This window comes from Ascaphus truei, chromosome 4, assembly GCF_040206685.1.
Source record: "Ascaphus truei isolate aAscTru1 chromosome 4, aAscTru1.hap1, whole genome shotgun sequence".
Taxonomy (NCBI): domain Eukaryota; kingdom Metazoa; phylum Chordata; class Amphibia; order Anura; family Ascaphidae; genus Ascaphus; species Ascaphus truei.
This window is the reverse complement of record NC_134486.1, coordinates 60243664-60266458: the sequence shown is the minus strand read 5'-3', so window position 1 is coordinate 60266458 and position 22795 is coordinate 60243664. Positions and strand designations below refer to the sequence as shown.

At 39.2% G+C, this 22795-nt stretch overlaps 1 protein-coding gene across 2 annotated transcripts in view; it reads right to left on the bottom strand.

The window, feature by feature from the left end:
- PPP1R21 (protein phosphatase 1 regulatory subunit 21) overlaps positions 1-22795 on the bottom strand; it is a 70918-nt gene that overhangs the window by 12819 nt on the left and 35304 nt on the right. Inside the window, exons 13-20 of one of the 2 annotated variants that reach the window (XM_075595836.1) lie at positions 20547-20639; positions 19824-19951; positions 15901-16053; positions 11408-11500; positions 10880-11110; positions 9519-9554; positions 4482-4598; positions 3413-3511 (exon numbers count right to left, since the gene is read on the bottom strand). In XM_075595836.1, the coding sequence (XP_075451951.1) occupies positions 3413-3511; positions 4482-4598; positions 9519-9554; positions 10880-11110; positions 11408-11500; positions 15901-16053; positions 19824-19951; positions 20547-20639 (950 nt within the window). The remainder of the gene's footprint in view (positions 1-3412; positions 3512-4481; positions 4599-9518; positions 9555-10879; positions 11111-11407; positions 11501-15900; positions 16054-19823; positions 19952-20546; positions 20640-22795) is intronic. The other variant, XM_075595837.1, reaches the window with a different exon arrangement.

Sequence of the window (22795 nt, the reverse complement as noted above, 5' to 3'; positions counted from 1 at the left end):
AGGCTTTGCCGTTTCTAAAAAACGTTATACAGTATTTTTTTGACTGTGCACGCAAATGGCAGACTAAATTATTCATGTCCAAAATATAAGACTAAAGCACTGTTGATGGCAATCAGTATTCTTGAATATAAAGGTCATCAAGGAATAGAGAGAACACAGAGAATGACAGGAGATAAGGTTCTGAAATGGCCGATTTCCTCTTGCATCTTACATCAGGCTCCAAGACCTACTACAATTCTTTATCATATAGGACAATAAAATTAGCATGAGCACATAATGGTATTGAAAGTCTTCTGCTTATGCCCATCAGTGCAGCAGACAAGGGTAAACAATTTGAAAGGAGAACATTTTGAGAGTTTCTTTAGCATTGATGTATCACGCACATTAGTAGTATCTATGCTGCTACATATTTTAGTTATACTGTCGTTTCTGGAGAGTTGAAAGTTATATTGATGTCTATAACTGGAACATAACCATAAGTGACACAACATCTGTTTTTAAACAGATCTTTGAGAGGGGTGGGCGGGGGAAACAAATAAAAGAAAAACCGTTTAAAAACAAGAGCCCATAATATTTTATAGTGTAAGAAATTATGTTTTTCTAAAAAGAAGCTTAAGCATATGAATGAATGATTACAGGACAATTGTTGAAATGATATCTTATCTTTTATAAGACGTGCATTAACACTAGAATGAGTTTGAAGGTTGTTTTTGTAGATCTCCTAGATTCATTACACGTGAAGTCTATTCTAATAAAAAGAATAGACACAAAAGGTCATACTATGGTCTCAGGTTGCGAGAGTGATTATTACACAACAGTAGGTCCGAGCTGAGTAAGATGCCATTTAACCAATGAAGATATGCTGAAGTAACCATTTCAGTACAAGAAGCTTTAAGCTCCATATATGTTCAGAAGAAGTTAACATGACATCAGTACTGTATGTAAAAACCATGTTAGGATATAATATTTAATGTTAAGATGGCTGACTGGGTGTTTCCATTTGTATAAAAAGTGAGGCTAGAAGGACAAGGCAAGAGACCAGGAAGGAGAAAGAATGATATCATGGAGAAAGACGCGTTAATATCGGGAGAAGATAACTACAGAAAGTTACTATGTGCAACGATTCTTAAGAATATCATAATCTATTTGAAACATCATCATTACCATTCTTACTATTTTTGTATGTAAGTAATTATTTTCAAAATAAATGTTTTGTTTTTGTGTGCAACGACCAGAATGCTGAATTCTGTTATGCTGGAGTAAATTTATAGCAAAGACGTAATTAAGGACATTTAACATATAGTATAGGCCGAATTTAAATATTAGAATTATTATTCTTTAATCTGTACTGTACTAAATGAGATGCACATTGGCGGAACAAGATAATACAGGATCAAACTAGGGCGAGTGCTACAGAGACCAATGGAAACAATGTGAAAAAGTCCCTACCCAGAAGAGCTTACCATTTAAGGGGATCTCCCCTAAGCCTGAACCCAGACATACACACCTGATCTTACCAACTTACCAACCCTGCCATCTCTTCCCCTGTAAATGGTGTTAACCATTTCATGTAACACTGACTAACCTTAAAACTTGCCCCACAAATCAAGCATCCCAATAGCCTGCACTCATGGCTACTGTCCCACAGTCACTTATACCACCCATTGTGGCCAAGCACACCCATCTACAGCACTTATTCCCTCACCTGCTCTCTCTAAGTTTCCCCACAAACCTCTTAGATTGTAAGCTCTTCGGGGCAGGGATTTCCTTTCCTATTGTCTGATTTTTGCTGCACTTATTGTATTATTATAATTCCCTGTACTGTATTTTGTGAAGCGCTGAGTACACTTTTGGCGCTATATAAATAAAGACATACAATACAATTTAAGCAGTGTAGTAGGAGACATCTAATATGATATCCTATACAGTATGTGTCAATAATACAACAGTACAAGTATGTGATCAGAGAAACTGCGGCTGTAGGAGAAGTTAATAAGTATCAATAAAAAGAGATGGAGTGCAGTATACGAATAGATGTGTGAGGGTGGCCAACACTGGTGGAAATTCTATTGAAGCCTCTAAGAGTTGAGTTTTTATTTTAGTTGTGAAGATAATGAGTGGAAGTCTTGTGAATAGAATGTTATTGGTCATTCCAGAGATACAAGAGCATGTTTTGAGTTGGTAAAGAGCCAAAGAGATCAGTGGAGTGAAGAGGAGGGATGCTTGTGCAGAGTGAAGTGTGCATGAAGGTGTAGTAAGAGATTACAGTTAAGGGATTGATGTTGTAATGCCTTAAAGGACAGGAGAGTAGATTTGAAGGAATTGCAGGTTTTAATATGGAACCAGCAGAGGGATTTGAGGAAAGGGGTGATTTAAGTGAACTTGTGAGATACAGAGATGCTAAATTCAGCATTCAGAATTAATTGAAGTGGGGTATGAAGAAGAATGGCCAGTTCGTAGGATACTACAGTAGTCCAAGTCACCCAAATACAAAATCGGGTAAGCTATGTATTTGGTTTATGCATACCAAGGTACTACATTCTACTTTATCCATACAACATATCACAAAAGGCTAATGAGATCGAGTCAATCCATCTGTATAGAAAGAGTAGCTGGATAACACAAAGCATGTGATTAATGCCTTAAAATGAAAAATATAGACCATTTTTAGAAGTTTATCTTATCTTAAAAATGTTGTCAAGACTTTACTTTTATTTAAGCTACAATCCTCCCTATATCCTTTACGCATATCTAACGAAATCTCCAATTTCCAGAGGAATAGTTCAATCTAAATTACTCTCTCTTTGGTGGAGCAAACAAGATTGACTCAGACATTTACAATAGTCAATGGATACAATAAACCAAATTATATTTTTAACACTCAAATATGAAATACAAAAATTACTTATAACTGTCCTTAATTTGCAACTTCATCGCTGTCTAAGGGGCCTGCAATGCGTTGCAGTGAAGGGGCGATTCACTTATGGGAAATCTGATGTCCGTTCAAAAGATCTTTATATATTATTTATATATTCAGAGTGAGTAAAGATGCTTGGTAGAAAGCACCATGAGCTTTAACTATTGTACAGAAATAACCACCTGCGGCCTCTCTTCCAAAACAAACTGGCAATATACCAGTCTTACTTAAGAGTTGGGACGGGCCGCTCCAGATTTGAAATGGATACCCATTTCTTCAATTTATCTAACTCATCAAATTGGTAATAAACTAGACCAGTGATAGGTAATGAATCTATTTGTTTTCCCAAGTGTCTTGCATGCTCGTGGCTTCCTGTAGTTGCCAATCAGTAGATGAGTAAACCGACCTACAGTAAGTGCCTGATCAATCATTGGCTTCCCCATGGAGGATCAATGGGAGAGTTTGACGACAGGCTTGCCAATTGGCTGTCCTTACCTGTAATCTGCTTATGTTCTGACTGGCTGTTTTTGTTTCTTCAATTAGGTTCCGATTGGACTTGTCTGCCAAAGCTAATCTCTTGGCAAGTGCTCGGCACTGTAAAATTAAATATAAAAATGATAAACCGGCCATGGAGAAAATGGTTTATTCTTTTTAAAATGTACAGTCTAGACGATGTAACAGTCAGTGATGTTTTATGTAGTGCAAAGTTCTTCTAGCTGTGTTGGTCCTCAAGGAAAGCAGATTCAAATGTTCTGTAGGATGATACACATTATAATGGACACACAGAGCTCTTCATAGATGAAATTATAGTGTACAGAGCATTCAAAACCTCATGGATTTCTTCTTAAAGTGTACACTTGAAGAGGAAATCTAGGTGGTTTCAAAAGCTCTGTATACTGTGATTTCATCTATGAAGAGCTAATATTTGTTCACAATAATGTATCCCAACCTACAGCGAATCTGATTTTTTTTTTGGTAATGGACAACAAAACTACTAATTTTCCTTCTTGCTAAACTATTTAACCCTTAATGTGGGCCAATTAATGTTCCCTTAATGAAACTGCATTACACAAACATTCCAACTAAAGTAAAAGATGCAAAAAAAAAAAAAAAAAAAAAAAAAAAAAAAAGAATGACAGCGTTTTGAATAAAAGAATAAGCAAATAGCTGTACAGACAGAGTAACCATTTAATATTTTCAATTACATTTACATTTTAGTTAAGTTGTACCTTAGTAGACACTAGTCTCTGTTACAAGTTAACTCAATGTGTGCATTTCATGATCACTCATTCACAAAATAAATATCAGGTTAGATCAGGGTGCACAAACTTTGTCTGCACCCTCCTCCTGCCTGCTCTCCCCCCTCTACCTTTTGTCTGGTGTTTTTTGACTTACAAGCCTCTCGCGCTCCCCCACAATTTAATATAACTGTTGTGGGGAAGAGTGCAGGGGCCGCAGGGGCCGCCGCCCCCGCACCCCAAACTAACACCCCAGAAAATGTTGCACCTGCAAGTTTGCGCTCCCCTGGGTTAGATAATACATTCAATATTGTATAGAGGCATACCTCAGCATGGAAATGCACTGCCTTGCTGTCAGCTTGTTGAAACTGTATTGTGAGATCCGCTACTCTTGCCATGTAATGATTTTTTATCAGATCTTCCCGTGAATCGTGATCTGGCACCTGTTCATGATGGAATTATTTTCAGAATTAGACAGTCTGAAAGTGCAGATTAACATCAAAACTCTTAACTGTCATATACACTGAGACCCACAAGGGTTTTCCTCCCGCTTCTGTTGAATTCAATGGCAGTAGAGCAAGCAAATCTTGCACTGTCCGGTTAAGGAAGTAACAATGCTTTCAACACAGACATATGTATGATATAAGATGTATCACACCTTCAGAGCCTGTCGAGCCACTGCTGAACGAAGGCCTTGCCAATGATCTCCAAAGGACTGCAGTTGCAAGCCTCTTATCCATGTCTTTTATTTCAGTCTCCCATCTTACTTTTGGTCATTGTATTGGTCTTTTGATACCACTAGTAATCCAGTCTGTCAAAATGATGGTCATTTCTGCTCATATAATATGTCCTGTCCACCCTTGCCATGTCAGACTTGTTTGCTTCCAAACCCATTCAATATGTTGAATGGGTCTTCAGCTGTTGGTATATATATATATATATATATATATATATATATATATATATATATATACACATACTGAATGATTTTTCCATTCACGGTACAAGTTTTACATCAATACGGGAGCACAGGTAGAGAACACTGGTTTAACAGTTTCCTCTTGAGGCACAGTGGAACATTCCCTTGAAATATTGTCTTGTTTCTTCCAAATGCGGTGCGGTCCATCCCATCTTCATTCTGCTATTGCTTATTGCTCCATTGCCTATTGCTTTCATTCGATAGGTTCCCATCTATTGTTGTTACTTGCTAGCATATACAGCTGAAAAAAAAATGGCCGCCGCGATAAGGGGTTCCGCGTCCGCCTTAGGGGGGAGAGCAGAGATAACTCTCCCAGCTCTCCCTGAGTCCGGCATCGCAGCGGCAGCCCCACGCAGCACTTACCCGTGCTGTGCAAGAGACCTGGTAAGTCTGCAAGAGGGTGGGGAGCGGGAGGAGGATTTCACAGAATCAGGAGAAGCCGGGATGTCAGCTGTCTGAGTCCCCCGGCCAGGAACCAGCTCCCTTTTCTCCTCCCCCCCAGTGGAGGTACAGGGAGAGAGGGAGAGATGTGTGTGTGTGTGTGTATGTGACTCTCTACTCCCCCCACGGTGGAGGTACAGGGAGGGAGGGGGGAAAAGGTGAGTATGGCGGGATGGGAGGAGACTGTGGGCTGTGCAGGAGAGCTGGCGAGTCTGCGATAGGAGGGGAGCGGGGGAGGATCTCATGCTGTCTGCAGAAGCCGGGATGACAGCTGTCTCTGCCGTGTGTGTGTCTCAATTTGAAAAAATATATATTTTTTTAAACGGATCCGCGTTGTAGCAGATCGCACTATAACTGGGTTGAGCTGGATTTAGTACCAGTCATAGGAGCAAAATCGCTTAAGCCAATTTAAGAATAGGTACCAGTTAAGGATAGGAAAAACCACATACACTTGCAGTATTTACTCACTAATCAGTCACAAGAAGAAAATGTCAGTTATATAGCGAGATATCATACTAGTCAGGAGATTACTCATTATATGAGGTCCATAAGGCCGAGTCCATAGACGGACAGGCCGTGCTGAGGTGTGCGGACGCTCCGCGCTGAGCCCCTGCATCCTCAATGAGGATGCCTTGAGAGGAAGCTCACGCGAGCGTCTGCAGGCGTGCTGACGAGTTGGAGGTTTCAGCCGAACGCCAAGCTGTTTTTCAGCGTGCTGTCGGCTGAAAACCTCCAATCACAGCACAGCAGCGTCAACGTCACGGCGCCGTGACGTCGGTGCCGTGACATTGACGTCAGTGCGTCGCGGGCGATTGGTCCAGCGACGTCACTGCCCCGCCTCCAACCACCTCCCTTCGCGCACGCTGGCTCGCCTGCAAGTCCGTGCAATCGCGCTGACTGAAGCAGGTGAGCCTCAGCGTTAGCGCGCCTCCGCTCTCCCCACACCTCTATGGCCCGGGGCTAAGACACACCCCTCATCATGGGGGCATCTTAAAAAAGTAAATCCATCGAGAGACAAGAGAACGGGATGTTGGTAAAATATCCAACTTTCACTCACAGTAAAGTTGTCACAGCTACTTCATATACAAGTAAAATGTATATGTACAGGTAAAATATGCACTTTTCGAATGCTGATAACAATTGTAGGCTTTACTCCTCTGCACTTACACAGATGTCTTCAAACACAAACAGACTCTCATAAGCTTACTCGAATAGACTTATACCTTGCAAATGCTGCCACGTATAAATCTAGCTACCACATCGCATATTAACAGAATTAATATAAATCCATAGCCCAGTTGGTATCAGAAAAAGGCTCAGTCTGCTGGGTAAATTCCTTGTTGGCAATAACCACAACATGTATACATAGCCAACGAGAAAACGAGTAGCCACAAAATGTAGACCGAATCAAATGCTTTTTTGAAATCTACAAATCCTAAGCGGTGTGGTAGATTGTATTCATTACTTTGGGAAATCACTTCTCATACGACTCAGATCTGATCCATTGTGTTGTATCCACTGTGAAAACCTGCTCTTTTCTAGGCTGGGCAAAGTTGCAGCTGATGAGAGCATCTTTGTAAAACTCTTGTGATTTTAAGACTGATTGGTCTGTAGTTCTCAAAGCTGCATTTCTCTCCTCTTATGAAGAACAATGGCATGACTTCACTGTTCTGGAATTCCCCCCTGTTCTTCAAGCAGCACGTAAAGAGTTATGCAAGGATATTCTCTACTTGTCCACCAGCTTCTTTCAAGACTTCAGTTGTACTGTCATCTTTCCAGAAGCCTTCACATTCTTCATGGATGTTATGGTCTTTGTTACTGCCTCTGGGACACAATTGGTGGTTTCCTCTTGCTCCTCTTCCGCTTTATTATGACCCGTGTTATTGTACAATTTTGTCGACGTTCTCAACTCTATGATTAGTGCAATCTTTTATTGTTAATCCATTGTTTTGAGTGGGATAATTTCCGTCTTGATCATAAATCGCTGCCTCATCTTTATACTATTGTGATCTTCGATAATCTATCATACAGTATTGCAGATACATTTTCATACATATTCGGTTATATCCCTGTAAATAGTCTTGCACAGCTATGTATATTCCATTTCTGTTCTGCGTCAAAGAATAGCTTCATTTCTTGCCGTTTCCTCCGTAACTTTCTCATCTGATATTTTCTTACCCTGTTTTTGATCACAAGTTTTTCATAACTGTAAAAGTATCCCCATCTCTAGCAAGCTAAAGCAATATTTCAGCTCTAGTATAAATTATCTGCTGTTTTTCTTGATGTTGATTGTTTCAGCCTCATCAGTTTTTGGCTTTCCACTGTCGCATCAACATGGAATTTGCAAAGAACCAAATCAGTGATCACTTCTTGTGTCAACATGGCGAAGGACTGTGCAGTCTTAAATCAGGAGTTTCTTACTAGCTAGCATATAGTCTATTTAATTCCCGATTCCATTGGGTCCACTGTATGTATGTAGCGCCATTAATGTACATGGCGCTTCACAGCAGTAATACACACGACAATCATATAAATAACAAATAATAATGGGAAGAAGTGCTTCAGGCATAAAAGTAACATTTAGGAAAAGGAGTCCCTGCTCTGAAAAGCTTACAATCTAATTAAGCCTATTTTCTGTTTGAATTTATCCTGAAGAGAGAATTCACATTCTGCAAATTCTACCAATCTGTCTTAACATCCATCACTTTTGCCGTAACTAGATTTACCAACTAATGCTTCATCTTTCTGCTGGACACCAATCAGCAAAATCTTCCATAATGATCTTTGTGACAATTTTCTTTGTTAAGTTCATGGATTTCATGGTAGAAGTCTTCCACTTCATTGTCTTTGTGACTTGATGTTGGGGGATAAGCATGTATAAATTGAAGCTTGTGACCCCGTCAACTGAATGATGGTTCTGGTTGCTCTTTCAGGTGAGCTTTCATACTCCACTATGTTCCTCTATTTCTTGGTAATGATGAAGCCTGCTCCACGGATTTTTCCATTACACAGATGTAGCAAGACTTACTGTTTTTCGGCACCGGGACTGCCCCGGTTCCAGTTGATTATCACTGCAGTTGTTCGATCCAAAAAGCATCGACTCCTCGCAGCACAACTGGGGCAGGACTCTCTCCGGAGCCACGGCTTAAAGCTTGTTCAGCCATGGCTCTGGAGACAGCAATTCTGGCTGCATCTGTAGATGGGCATCTGCTTTTGAGCCCAATGAAGCCTTCATCTTTTCTTCTTACTTCACCGAGGCCTACAATATAATTTTATATTTTTAAGCTCATCTTCCAGTGCTGCTTCACTGAAGGAAGTCCGGCAGCTGTAACTAGCCAGGTTGAATTGTGAATGATAGCTTTTGTTCAACCTCTGGGGATTCTGAGCACCCTCTGCCTTCATGCAGTCAAGCTCAGGGACAATCTGGCCTCTGGAGAATGAGGGCCATTGCTTTTCAATGTCTTCCATATTTGGGGATTGAGGCCTTACTCGCCATGCCTGACTAATTTGTAATTTGACAAGTACCTTTCCCATTTCAGCTGGGTATATTGTTCAAGCTTTCACCGAATGGTTGAACCTACACATTTTCTTGAACACCATTTGTCACCTGCCCGCCTCTGAGTCAGTGAGATAATAATAATATAAAAAAAAAATTTCAAAAAAAATACATGTATATATTGTTAACACTTAATGACTACAAAGAGCAAGCTTTTGTATTTTTATAAATTCTTGATTTCGGCGTCAACACAATTTAAACAGAGTTTACAGTAAAAGAAAATTGACTGTTTTTTTAAGGCACTTTATTCAATGATCCAAATAATTGTCACCATATTTAATTGTGATCACTCGAGGCGCCTGCTTGCAAATATGTTTCTCATCGAAATAACAGATTTACACTGGTTCATATACTGAACAATCTACATCCCAAAGTACATCTCCATACCTGCATATTTTCTGTAATCATGGCCAGCATTCCGATCTAGGAGAGAACATTTAGAAAAGTAAATAACCATCATTTATACTTACAATAGTAGCTTATAATATTGAAGTCAAACACCTTGATCAGCACCTTTTAAATTGCCAGGTTATTTTGTCGAATAAATGGGTTTCTTGTTTAAGTAGATAATTAGATCAATCTAAAACGCACAGGCATGAAGCTCCTGAAAACATCAGCAGCTCGAAGTGCTAGAACATAAAATCTAATGAACAAAATTCTTATTTGCAGATCTAAAGAGGATACATGAAAAACGACATCTGATGTACGCACACACATTCATGTAACATAGGTTGAACTCGATGGACATATATGTATTTTTTCAACCTCACCTACTATGTAACTATAGCTATTACAATTCTACACTAGTACCATTTGTTTGTGTGATGGTGTACGGTGCCAATTAATGAAAATTAATTCAGTCTCATCCTTTTTGTCGAACAAATCCTTACCCCTTCACTTTCCCCATTATGATTTGTTTTCCTAGCATACAGTTTAAGAATATTTAATTAGCCTGAATTTGTAATACAGAATCATCTAAACTCCTGCTCACTTTTCGGCTACGATTATACTGGGCGTGCGTGTGATCTTGTAACGTTAGCAAAGCGGCATGTGCACTGCAGGCAGGGAGGCGTGGCCGTGAGCGGTTCGCCCTCATTGGCTGAACCGCTCATCTGATGCGGCAAGTTTCAATCATACAACTTATATTGAATTCCAGTCAGTGAGAGGTAGATGCCAAGTATGTTAATGTTTGCATCAAAAAGGATCTTTTTAAAGAAGGTAAAATGAACTCATGATGTATCCAAAACGTTCAAGCACAGGACACAATGTCTCAATTAGGAGGAAAAATAGCATGGTGGGTACAGTACTAGCCCCTGCAATTCGATATCCCAGTTAAAATCTAGTACCAGCCGTGGCTATTTGTGACAGTCATTATCTCCTTTTATTGCCTATAAAGTCATGGTGCAGCTCAACCCCCTTATAACGCTGTGCTTGGGGTCCAAAGAATCACATCGCGTTATAAGCGGATCGCGTTAGAAATAATGTACAATTGTATGCATTGTACCATAAAGTATTTCAGATACTTATAACTGTGTTGTAAAGTATTCATAAATACGAAAATTGGGAGCCACGCTTGCATTGCGTTATAAGTGGATTCGCGTTGTAACAGGGTTGAGCTGTAGTACTATTTAGGGCTTTACTGTGCCAGTTTAGCACATGGTAGCGGTGCTACATAGAGTATTAAAATATCACATGCCATTTTCAGATTCCATTTTGATTAATTAGCTAAAATGTAAAGAATGTCTTACCAAGCTGGTACTTTTCATTTCATTAGTATTCTCTTTCGCATAATCGGCTGCATTGGGTAACAAAGGATTTTCCTGTGCAATTTCAACCAATTGACCTTGGTCTGTGTTCTTTAATACTCCTGCTATTCTGAGAGTCTCTTTCTCTAATTTTATTTTTGACAACTGTGCCTCCAGCATCCACTGCTCCTTTTCCTGCTCAAGTTTGCCAAGCTTCTCCAAACTTTGTTGCACCTGTCAAAACAGAACATATTTAGCTCGTCTAATGCTGCATCGATAATCAGGGTTGTACCAATGTTAGAAGTCACGGATTTCCTGAAACTCAGCTCTGAGACTTTGGAGCAAAACGGATGTAGAAAGCATTAGTTTTGTCTCTTTTGACATCAATTTGTCACCATCATTTGTTACAATTTTGTACTATGTACATTACAAAATAGGGAGCATCAATAGGAGTAACTTTGCATGCAGTCTGGGTATTTACATGTGATATGGTATATTCAGTGCAACCATTTCTTTCCCCTCATTACATACCTGCTGTGCAAGGCCTGCTCTGCTTTCAGTGGAACTCAGAAGGACTCTGCGATTTACTAATGCTTCCTCATAAGGCACGGAATCTGGACAGGGCTGTAACAGAGAACCGTTCTTCAAAACTGAACTCATCAAAGAGGTCAATAATATATTTAACTACGAACTTCAACAATTTCAATTCTTGAGGTGATTATTTTTTATTTTACTAAACAAGTCTGTAAAGAGGTCTTCAAAACATGACCAGTTTTTGGTCACTTTGAGGTTAGTAGCACTGACCATTAGGGGAGGAGTGCAAACAAGCAGATACAGTATATCATCAAACAACTGAGGGTCACCACAAGACTGACATCTGATAACCTTTCTGAATTTCAAGTTACAATTACACGCAACAAAACTATTTTACATTCAGGTGTTGATCTCTTTCGAATTCTGGCAATAATTGTATCCCCTACTACTGAAGTACTCATTCATTTTTGTACAATTGCACAGCTTCCAAGACCTATTCTAGTGGTCAACACTAGAGTCTAGGCGCAAAGTTCACCTTTCCTGTCTTGCCTTTAAATTCTTCATGGGCAAGCTACCAGCTACCTGAACAAGCTCCTCACCCCTACCACTTGCAGCACTTATCACCTGAGATCAGACTCCAAAAGACTATTCATGGTCCCAAGGCTCAACAAAGTATCCGGACGTTCCTCCTTCTCCTTCCGTGCACCCCAAAACTGGAACAACCTACCAGAGACTCTCACATCCACCCCCAGTTTAAGTTCTTTCAAATCTAAGGCTGTCTCACATTTTAACCTGGTCTGTAACTGTTTCATACGCTCATGATATATATTTTCTTTAACTGTGCACGCAATGTCTTGTATATAATGTATACCCTGTTCATTTATGTAACTGTACTTGTAACCATGTATTATTTGTTTTACTCTGTGCCCAGGACATACTTGAAAATGAGAGGTAACTCAATGTATTACTTCCTGGTAAAATATTTTATAAATAAATAAATAAATAAATATTCCAGGATGACAATGGAATTATGAGCAGCCAAACTCAGATTACTATACAGAAAGCAAAGTGTTATTTAGTGGCACACTAATCATTTAGATATTGGATAAAATAAATATTTTATCCTGAACAGGGTTAGGCTGCATATGTCCTGTCTCCACCCTACTAATAAATATTGGGTACCCAATATATATCCTATTGGTAGTTATGTCAAGCAGATGATTCTTGGCCCCATACGTGTTCATATCTGAAATAAAGTGTGTGCATCATGCTAGCACAGAATGGGCAATATTGTGCGAGACATATTTGATATCCATTAAACTCTATTTTGTGCCTGGTCAACAACTTGCTTCTTTACACACTTCTAGGATGGAACAGCTGAAAACTAAAAGAAAACAAACAAAAGAGCTGACAGGGTAAATTCTATGGCTTATTACTTTAGTGACACGGGCTTAGCTGAATAAACAGTTAAGTGCTGCAATCTAATAGTCAGAGATGATGTCTGACATCTTAAAGACCGAAACGCAAGAGGGGAGTCAGCGTGAAGCATGTGGATTGCTGCTGAGTGCGAGGGAAGTGGATTTATTTTATTGTCAAGATAATTGGAAGCAGAGACATAATTAGCCCACCTAGTATTGTTATTTTACACAATAAGGACTAGAACTCAAAGTATGCAAAAGGGAAAACCATTGGAAACAATGTGCAATAAAGAGATGGAAAGCAAATGAGTTGTGTGAACAGGTATGATACAAAGGGAAGGAACTGGAAAGGTTGAAAAAAGGACACAAAGTAATTTTGCCGACTGCTTGCTGTGTGTATCCTCATTGCATACAGTTTGACCTGTCACTTATTTGACGTGGTACAACCATTATTGAAACCAGGTGTAATTTATTAGCCCTCTTATGGTTTAAGAGATTAATAGCACATATCTTTTCACAATTTGAAACACGGCAGATTGGCTAAAGTACAGTTTGGCTAAAATTGGGTTGTGGGGAGCTAAAACCAGAAGTTTAAACAATGATGTTAAATTAATTAAGAGAACTAGCTATTGTAATTAGATAAGTAAATATTGCATACTGTATGAAGTTTTAGTTAAACGAGTTGGAGAAGGATTGAGAATGCATCTCAATGAACATCTTGCCACAAGTATGCATTTTTGGATCAGGCGGTTCAGGTAATCTACCTCTGTCAGAATTGAGAGCCAATTTGGAGTCTCAGATTGAGGATTTGAAGAGGCAACTTGCAACATTAAGTGACACAGGTAAGCAACAGTGTGGTAAACTCAGGACACAGCAATCAAAGCGCATTTAATTATTGCAAAGCACGAGAGGGCAAACTGCCACTCGGACCATCAGTTTGTTGTTTGTGTTCGCCATATTGCAGATCAGGGAGACATTGTTTGGACGGTATAGGAATGAAACAATGGGTTTGGTGCAGTTGTGCATCAATAACAAAAGTAAGAGGAAGATGGTGTTTCAGAAAAACAAATAAGTATTTAGGTTGCAAGCACAAAGAAACGAAATGCAAAGTAGTATTCTACGCTAAAAATCCCATGCTCAAAGCAAAGGAGACCGTTGTAAATGCATGGCTTACAAATTGGTGTAGGAAAGAGGGATTTGGATAATTAGAGCACTGGTCATCAATTGTGTAGAGGCACTAACTTTACAGCATAGATGTATTTCACCCCAATGAGAGTGGGGCTGCTATATTGGAGAGGATAAGTAGACGACTTGAGTTTCAGACTCGAAGGCTGAGGAGGGCAACAAGAAATACTGGGCTAGGCAAAATAGAACAAAATTGAGAGATAGGATTTAATAAGAGGAAAGTAATAGCTCAACAAGCAAGGAGGCAAGCACAAAGTATAGATACGGCCAGGAAATGCTATCAAGTCTAAAGGCAGGAGCTTTGAAACTAATTCATTGTATAACATCTAAAACTATACATTAGTAACCGGCAACAACCAAAAGTGCATACTTTTGAATGCAAAAACTATTTGGTACAGTAGATTAACTTGGGGGGAACTTTAATTAAATAACCACAAAAAAGCAATATGAAATAGCAGAGATTATTAAATAATGGTGACATGAAAAAGATTGCAGTACAGATACATGAAATAGGTGTTTGGATATTGTTAAACAATTCCATTACCTAAATCAGGGGGGCGCAAACTTTTTCCCTGCGCCCCCTTCACCTTCGCGCCCCCCCTCACCGGCGTCATGACGGCACGTTGCCATGGCAACGCATGTGAGAAGCCGCCGGAGTCAAGGTAAGTTAGGTTTACAGAGGCCCTGCAGCTCCCCTGGTACTTAATTTAAGTGCCTTCGGGAAGCGCGCAGGGCCTCTGTAAACCCCTTCCCCCCCGCACCCTCCAGTTTGCGCACCGCTGACCTAAATCATTGGGGAATGATGGACTTCGTCATAAAAAATGAAGTAGCACAGAGAAATATTCAAGTAGGGGAAAATCGTGATCATAAGATCTCAAATTAATTTATCAAAACATTATATGGGAGCATGAAAGAAATTTAGAAAGGCAGAACTTTTTTTTTTTTTTTTTTTTAACAAGCAATTGATTGGAATTAAGTTTTTGCTGGAAAAATACGACATATAAGAAGTCTTTAAATTAATGTTGGATGTGTACATTTCTACATACCCTTAGATACAAAACATTAAAAAAAGCACAACATTGTGACCTTTTGGTCAACAGATTTTATATCAGTAATGTAGGCGTTAAATATCTTCATTTGAGCAACATAAATTATTCATAGATCCAATTACTACATAAGCTCACGAGAACATTTCATTTGACTTCACACACTCAGTGCTTAATTGATGCAGTATCATATTGCCCAATTAACACTGCCTGCAAAACTATTTAAAATATGTTCACTTTATTTTGCCAAAAACAGTACATGCCAAATACACATGAAAAAGACTACAACAATATAGCACAACTAAATACACTAACAATCACATACACCCCAACTAAAATCATCTATAGTTTCTACTGTTAATGGTTATGCATATTCTATGCAAATACACACTCTGGGGTAGACTTTACACAATTATACTCCCCCCTCTAAATATCACGTTGCTGAAAATAATTCTGTAGCAGACATTTAACTGGCATGAAAACAAATTACTGCTGTCAATGTATTCAGCACAGCAATATCCACTTTGCCCCTTAAGATATAAATATTTAATATGTCCTGATGGAGGTCTCAATATTAGCATTTTTGGTTGCAATTGCTAAAGGCTTTCTCTGAAACAATATTGTTTCCAGACCTGCCAACCTGAAAATGTCTTTCGCCGTGCAAGGATTTGTACACCTGGCATGACAACGCGAAGCTCCGTTCACAAGCTAAATGCATCATCACGCTTCTCACTGGGCCTACCATGTGAAAAGTCCTCGTTCACAACAGTAGGTCTTGTTTTACCAAGCAGCAAAACAGGATAATCTCTAGAATACAGGATATTTAAATCTGTATACAAACCTTCTTTAAAGCTTTCATGTACTCGGCTGCTTTCTTCTTGTACTGCAGCATCATTTCAGCTGATCGAGGCTTTATAAACCCATGTCCTCCTTTTGGTCCATAACTCAATGAAGCGATGAAATAGTCCAGGTTGTTACTGAAGAACGTGGCAACCTAAACGTGAATAAATTCAAACCAAATACAAAGAAGGATGCTATTAAACCACTTCAAGTCACAACTATTAATATGTTTAATAAATCCTTAGGAGGCTTTTAAACAATAGTCTGATATTACCAATATTTCATAGTGTAAAGCAAATGGCAATGTCAGAGGATATTGTAATTGTGAGATCGATATAAATATACATATACACAAATGTAAAATATAACTACGATAGCATACTTAAGATAACAGTATTTAAAAAGCCTCCAGCCTAATAACTAGATATTTACACGCACACACAAAAAAGGGAGTTCATTAGGGGCATACTTAAATAAAAAAAACGGCTGTACAAATAAAATCTCCTTTCAAACATCTGTAAAAACCTCTTATTTTACATAAACTGTTTATCAAAGTGGACTTATCAAGTAAAGTAATTATTGTTTAACCAAGACACCATGTAACCAAGCAAGTGCCCCGATTATAGGATTTCAAGGGAATGAGTGTCAGGAGTCAGAGCTCTGATAATGTACGTAGTGGTGCTGCTGAATGCTTTGCTGGCATCTCTTTCTTAGGAAGGAGCATTCAAGTGAATCAAACCCACTGGCTGCAGAGACGCTGGGGCTAATTAACAAATAAAGCATTTGTTAATTACCCACTTTTCTTACCGACCCTTTGGACTAGATGTTTTCAATTAATTACACTAATGATTTTTCCCCAGTCCAACGACATAGAAGCAAAACCAGAGATAGAAGAGGAGGAAAGTAATAATCATGAAACATGATGCAAGTCAATAGGATAGTAATAGAATGTACTACAATAATAATGACAATAGTAGCTGAAAAGTAGATTGCAACTTTTGTAATCTACTTCCTTAATAAAGTAGAATGAGTGGGAGAGAAAGTGTATTTAATGGAAAAGAGGCAAGCAAGATGTATACAGGAGAATGATTTTATTTTCATGTCGGATCTTATTTGAATACAAATTCATCTTTTAGAAAAAGACTTTCACATAATTACAATGAGGAATATAGCTGTGTGTTATATTTGCAAGTCTTGTAATTTAAATGTACATAGTTTGGGGCCTTGAGTCACAATACACCATTGCAAAGATACTCCCTTTCCTGTGTTGCGCTACGCCTAAAATTGACGCAGGCCCTCATTCTCTCCTGTCCCGGCTATTGTAACCTATTACTGTCCCAACCTTCCTACCTCTAACCTGTCGCCCCTACAATCTATCCTAAATACTGCTGCTAAAATTACTTTACTTGCTACTAAATCTGTAAGTGTCTAATTCTGAAATCCCTCTCCTGGCTTCTTATTAGATCTAATATTACTTAAAAAAATTGTCCCAGTTTCTTTAAAGGCTATACAGTATCTGCCCTTCCTTACATCTCGGTTCTAAATTCTCACTACATACCTGCACGACTCTTGCATTCTGCTCAAGGATGTCTTCGCTCTACCCCTTTTGCATCTAAAGCCCTCTCCCGTCTAAAACCTCTCTCACTCACGGTCAAACACCTCAGGAATGCCATTCCCCATAATATTAAACTAGCACAATCTAGACAGACACACACAGCGTTAAAACCGGGATTGCGTTAAAAAAATGGCAGCTGCGATCAGGGGGTTTCACGAGGATTTCACGGATGGTGCCCCTGGATTCTATCACACACTCACTAAACATGTGGGATTCATTGAAACTTAAACATGGGCTATCCAACTTAAAATCTCAGATGACACCACCATAGTTGACAATATTATCTTTATCCCGGGCACGGAACCAACAGTGTTTAAAGATTGGAGCAAGGCAGGAATCACAAGGGTAAAAGATCTATGGGCAAACAAAGACTTAAAAAAATTCGAGACAGTAAAGAGAGAAATATTCGGCCTTCTTTAGGCATCTTCTACTGAGGGATCATATACGGAGGACTGGGCCATATAGTGACTTCACAGCATTTGAGGATTTGTGCCTCATGGGGGAGGACAAAAAAGGCCTGATCTCTAAAGTATACAACATACTTGCGGAGGGTAAAACAGAACCCGAGATAAAACCCAAATTGATGACAAAGTGGGAAGAGGCGTTGTGAGAACAACTAGATCAGGAGCAGTGGGATAACATATTTGAAGGAATAGCAAAGAATTCCACATGTGTATTAATAAAAGAAAATGCATACAAAATGCTACACACCACTAAGATTGTCCACATTTTTCAGAAACATGTCCCCACTGTGTACAAGGGGGTGTGGTCAGCAGGGATCGTTTGTACATATGTGGTGGACGTGTCCAAAGGTTACAAAGCTATGGAGGGCCACCCATGATATGGCACAGATAATTCTTGGGTATGCCTTCCCTCTAGACCCCTGGAAGATACTGCTATGCAGGCTAATTGAAAATATGGAAAAAAATGACAATATACTACTGACACATATATAGCCGCCAGATGCGAAAAAAGCTAAAGCCTGGAAACAGGAACAGCAGTCGGCTATACACGCAGTAAAAAGCGAGACTATGGAGGGTCTGTCTCATGGAAAAATTGACTGGGATACAGTTCAGAAATATTTACAAGTATGGGAACCATGGAGAATCTACATGGGAAATAGATATCTTACGAGGGGTTCTCTCCAACTCTGAAAACCACAAAATAGGAGAGGTAAAAACACATAAGCCAAGGGGGAAAAAAAAAAAAATTAATAAGAGCTTCAATATTGAGGTAACCCTGGTGTGATATGCTAGTATTCATAACTGTATAAAATATAGAGGTGAGCCTGGAGGGTATTCAGTATCTAATATTTCACAAATGCACGTCTGTTAAGATATACAGTACTAACAAATGGAAAAAAAAAATATTCTAAAAGCAATGACATTTCTCCTTTTTCTTTCCCCCTTCTCAGTCTCAAGTTAATTTTCTGTATCAATTACTTTAAACACTGTCATAACAGTGATGTCATTTTTGTCTTCCCATGGAATGTGTTATACACAGGATACAAATGTATGTGATTCAAAAGTAACATGTTACCCTATTTTATGTTCTGTATCCCCCTCCCCACTTTTCTTAACAAAAACTCAAATAAAGAATAAGTTTATAAAAAAAAAAAGTTTGCCCCCCCACCCCCCCAAAAAAAATTATTTGTGGGGGGGGGCAAACTTTAATAACATCACGAGGCTCTGTCAGGCAGCGAGCATGCTGGGAGATGTAGTCTTTAGGTGTCAAAAGCCATAGTGGAAAGGACAGGCAACAAGAGCCCTATTTAAAATACACACACACACACCCGAAGATGATGAAGCAGGGAGAGAGCTGCAGATGCAGGTACGTCCTTGCGGAACCCCTGATTGCACGGCCATTTTGTTAAAAAAAAAAAAAAAACTTTTTTAAACGGGAGCCATGCCGAGACCGCGTTATAAGCGGATCCGCGTTGTAGCAGATCACGCTATATCGGGGTTGAGCTGTACATACAGACATATTGATCCTTTGTAGACACACTTACAAGAATACCCTCCTAAGTTTTCCCTACTTACAACTTAGATTGTAAGCTCTTCGGGCAGGGACTCCTTTTCCTAGTATTACTTTCATATGTCTTAAAACACTTATTCCCATTATGGGTTATATTATGTCACATTTATTACAGCTGTGAAGCACTATGTAAATGGATGACACTACATAAAGATATACATAAAATACTTATCTATAATCCATGTCAATGCAAATGATCATATTATTGCCTAAAAATAACCACAAAAAAAAAAAAAATCTAATCAGAACTAATCACAAGAGAAAAGATTATTTACCTTGCCAGTTCCATTTGCTAAAGCTACTAGTGAAGACAAGATGCAGTCATTGGTTGTTTTCAATTTATCTGTGGCTGCAGGAAGTTCCTGTTCTAAAGAAGCCTTATGATTATAATGTTTGGAAATCTCTGAAATTAAATATAAATACAAATTAACACATTTGCTCTTAAGGCACAAACCATTAAAAACATGATGAGTTAAAACACTGCAATGGGAACCAATGGACAATATCATCTCAACTATTATTTAATAGGTAAATAAAGGTTGTCAGATTGGCACAAGCTGCGAGGGGGGATAAATACTCTAAATTTCATAGACCGCTGCATACAAGGTCTGGAGATTTGTTAGATTTTCCCCAGAGTGTACGTGTGTGAAAGGAAGAGTTTGTATCACACACACAGGGAAATGAGGGTTGTTTGTTTAGCTCTTGCACACATTCCTAGACACAAAGAACCAAGACACTATGGCTCAAACTCTTATCCAGATTGCACAAGGTGTTTGTAATAAAGGAACGAGACGTGTGCGTTATGGTGGAACGGTTACATGGGAAGGCGATTCTGGGAAGGGGTTAGTGGAGACAAAAAAAAATATTTTAAAAAGTGACAGCCCTTTAAAAATGTTGACTGTGTTAAAAATGTGTAAGAGTATGAAATTAAATCTAAAATAAATGGAGATCTGTTCTGCTAATTATTCCTTTAACGAAGACCTTGATTGATACCTTACCTTTCATAATATCATGAAGTCTATGGAGACCATCGGAAATTTGTGTTAGTATGGAACTATAGTTATTTCTCAGCAGACCCTCTGGTTTTGTACCTAAAGAAATCAGTAAAACATTAGCATTGGAACTAGGATATAAAACTGTGGGCAAACACCATTATGGTATCACCCCAAAGAAATGTTCTCTACTAATTCTGGTGCAATACTGAAGGTTCTCTTGCAATTAATTATTTAAATGCAATAGGGGATTATTTATATAAATGCGATAGTGCTGATCAACATTATGAATAACCCCCATAATCCCACTTAATCTTTGTTTTACTTATTTTACATACATATTAGATACATACACGTCACAACTTTGGACTTGGCGACACCAACTGCCCATCTTGTTGTTGTGTTTTTTTTTGTTAACTGATCTCAAAGTATCATGGTTCTGCTCAGTATTTCAGGGCTCGGTATTTCAGGAATGGAAACTGCCTCTAAAATGCTAATCATCAGTGGACTGCTGCTTTAATATGTTTAGTATTAATGTTTCCTCCATTGGTGTCATCATACAAGTCCCATTGTTTATGATTGTGTTCAACGACAGTCACACACAATGCCACCACTTCAATCTTTTACCACTGCCTCCAAGGTTCTGCCCATATATCCAATTCGACTTCTGCAAATGTTCAGATTTATTTGAAGGAGACACGTTTTGGTCCTTACTATGGAACTTGATAAAAAGGTCAATAAATCTGCACATCATTTGCATAAGTGCAGTGGAGTGCCATCTTATTTCTACACATGAAACTCTTTTGCAGTGTAGGATTGTGCACCCGTGGCAGTACCTGAGAAATGGTGACTGCTTCTATTCATTATTGATCCATATACCCAACTGGGAAGCCCTACAGAATGTTTTGATTCAAGAGTAATACTGCAGGGAAATGTCTAAGATCGCTTTATAAAGCATGGCCACGTTGCCGCAGTGTTTACATAGTTATCCTCTCACTTAGGACTGAAATATAGATCAAGTTTTATTATAGGCTAAAGCAGTCAAATCCCGGGTGTTATTGAAATCCCTGCTCTCTGATTGGTTAAAATTCCAGGCATTATTCATTCAGTAATGCCCGGACTTTTTGGCAGCTTGCAAAGTGTTTATTTCTAGCCAATCAGCTTTTTCTTTTGTCAAAACAGCTCTGAGACAGGGCAGGGGATTAGTCAGGAAGCAGCAGCCAGGTAGTGACTCCTCACCCTCCCTCCCTGAACAGAGCACCACGAACACAGTTGATACAGGGGGGAGCGTGTGTTTGTAGCTGCAAAGTAAGTGTCTGTCTGCAGAGTTGGTTTGTAGCTGCAGTTTCTGGCTATCTAGTGTGTGACTGCTGCAGAGTGTGTGTGTTTGTGTGTAGTGCTGCAGCTTGTGTGTGTGGTGCTGTTGTATGTACGTGTAGCAGCAGAGTTTTGATGTAGCAGCAGTGTATGTGTGTTATGTGTGTATATATACAGAGAGGGCAGCAATGTGTGGATATAGATAGCTGCAGTGTAAGTGTATATAGAGGTGCTTTAATGTATTTACCATTTTATTTTAATAAAAAAAAATCTAAATAACGATACTAAAGGATCTTATTTATGAAAAAAGCCTACATTTAGCCTATAATAGTAATAATCCCCTCAGAACAGGGCATTACTGGCCAATAATGCACTGGCTTGGTTAAAGTCCCTCGGCTTCGCCTCGGGCCTTCAACTCTTCCAGCCAGGGCATTATTGGCCAGTAATGCCCTGTTATTCAGGGATTATTACTTAATTGTTGTAGTCCATGTAATTCATCTAGGCATACAGCTCTGTGTGACGGTCGCAGGTAGCTGGCCTTCATTAATAAAGGTGAAGCCCGGCCGGTTGACTCTAGAGACAGTGGGTAATAGGCCAAGAAGGTTAGCTCTTGGATCCAGTAGGGTAAAACCATGTATTTTCTGTAACCATGTTTCCATATATGGTCCCCTGCAGGGTTGTGGGCTAGAAATGCCAAGCAGGCTTGTGATTTCCCCCAGAAGATAGCTGCAGGAAAGCGACTTTGGGAGCAGGAGATTAAGGGTGGATATTAGGGATCACCTAGGGTTGAAAAAGTGTTTCAAGTGTTGCTGACCGGAGTAGCCGGTAGTACTGTTATGTTACCTGCAAATAGTGTATAATTTGTGAGTACCCATCTGTACATAAGCAAGGGGTGGGCTATGGAAGCCCATGTAAAAGTACAGCAAAAACCTGACCTG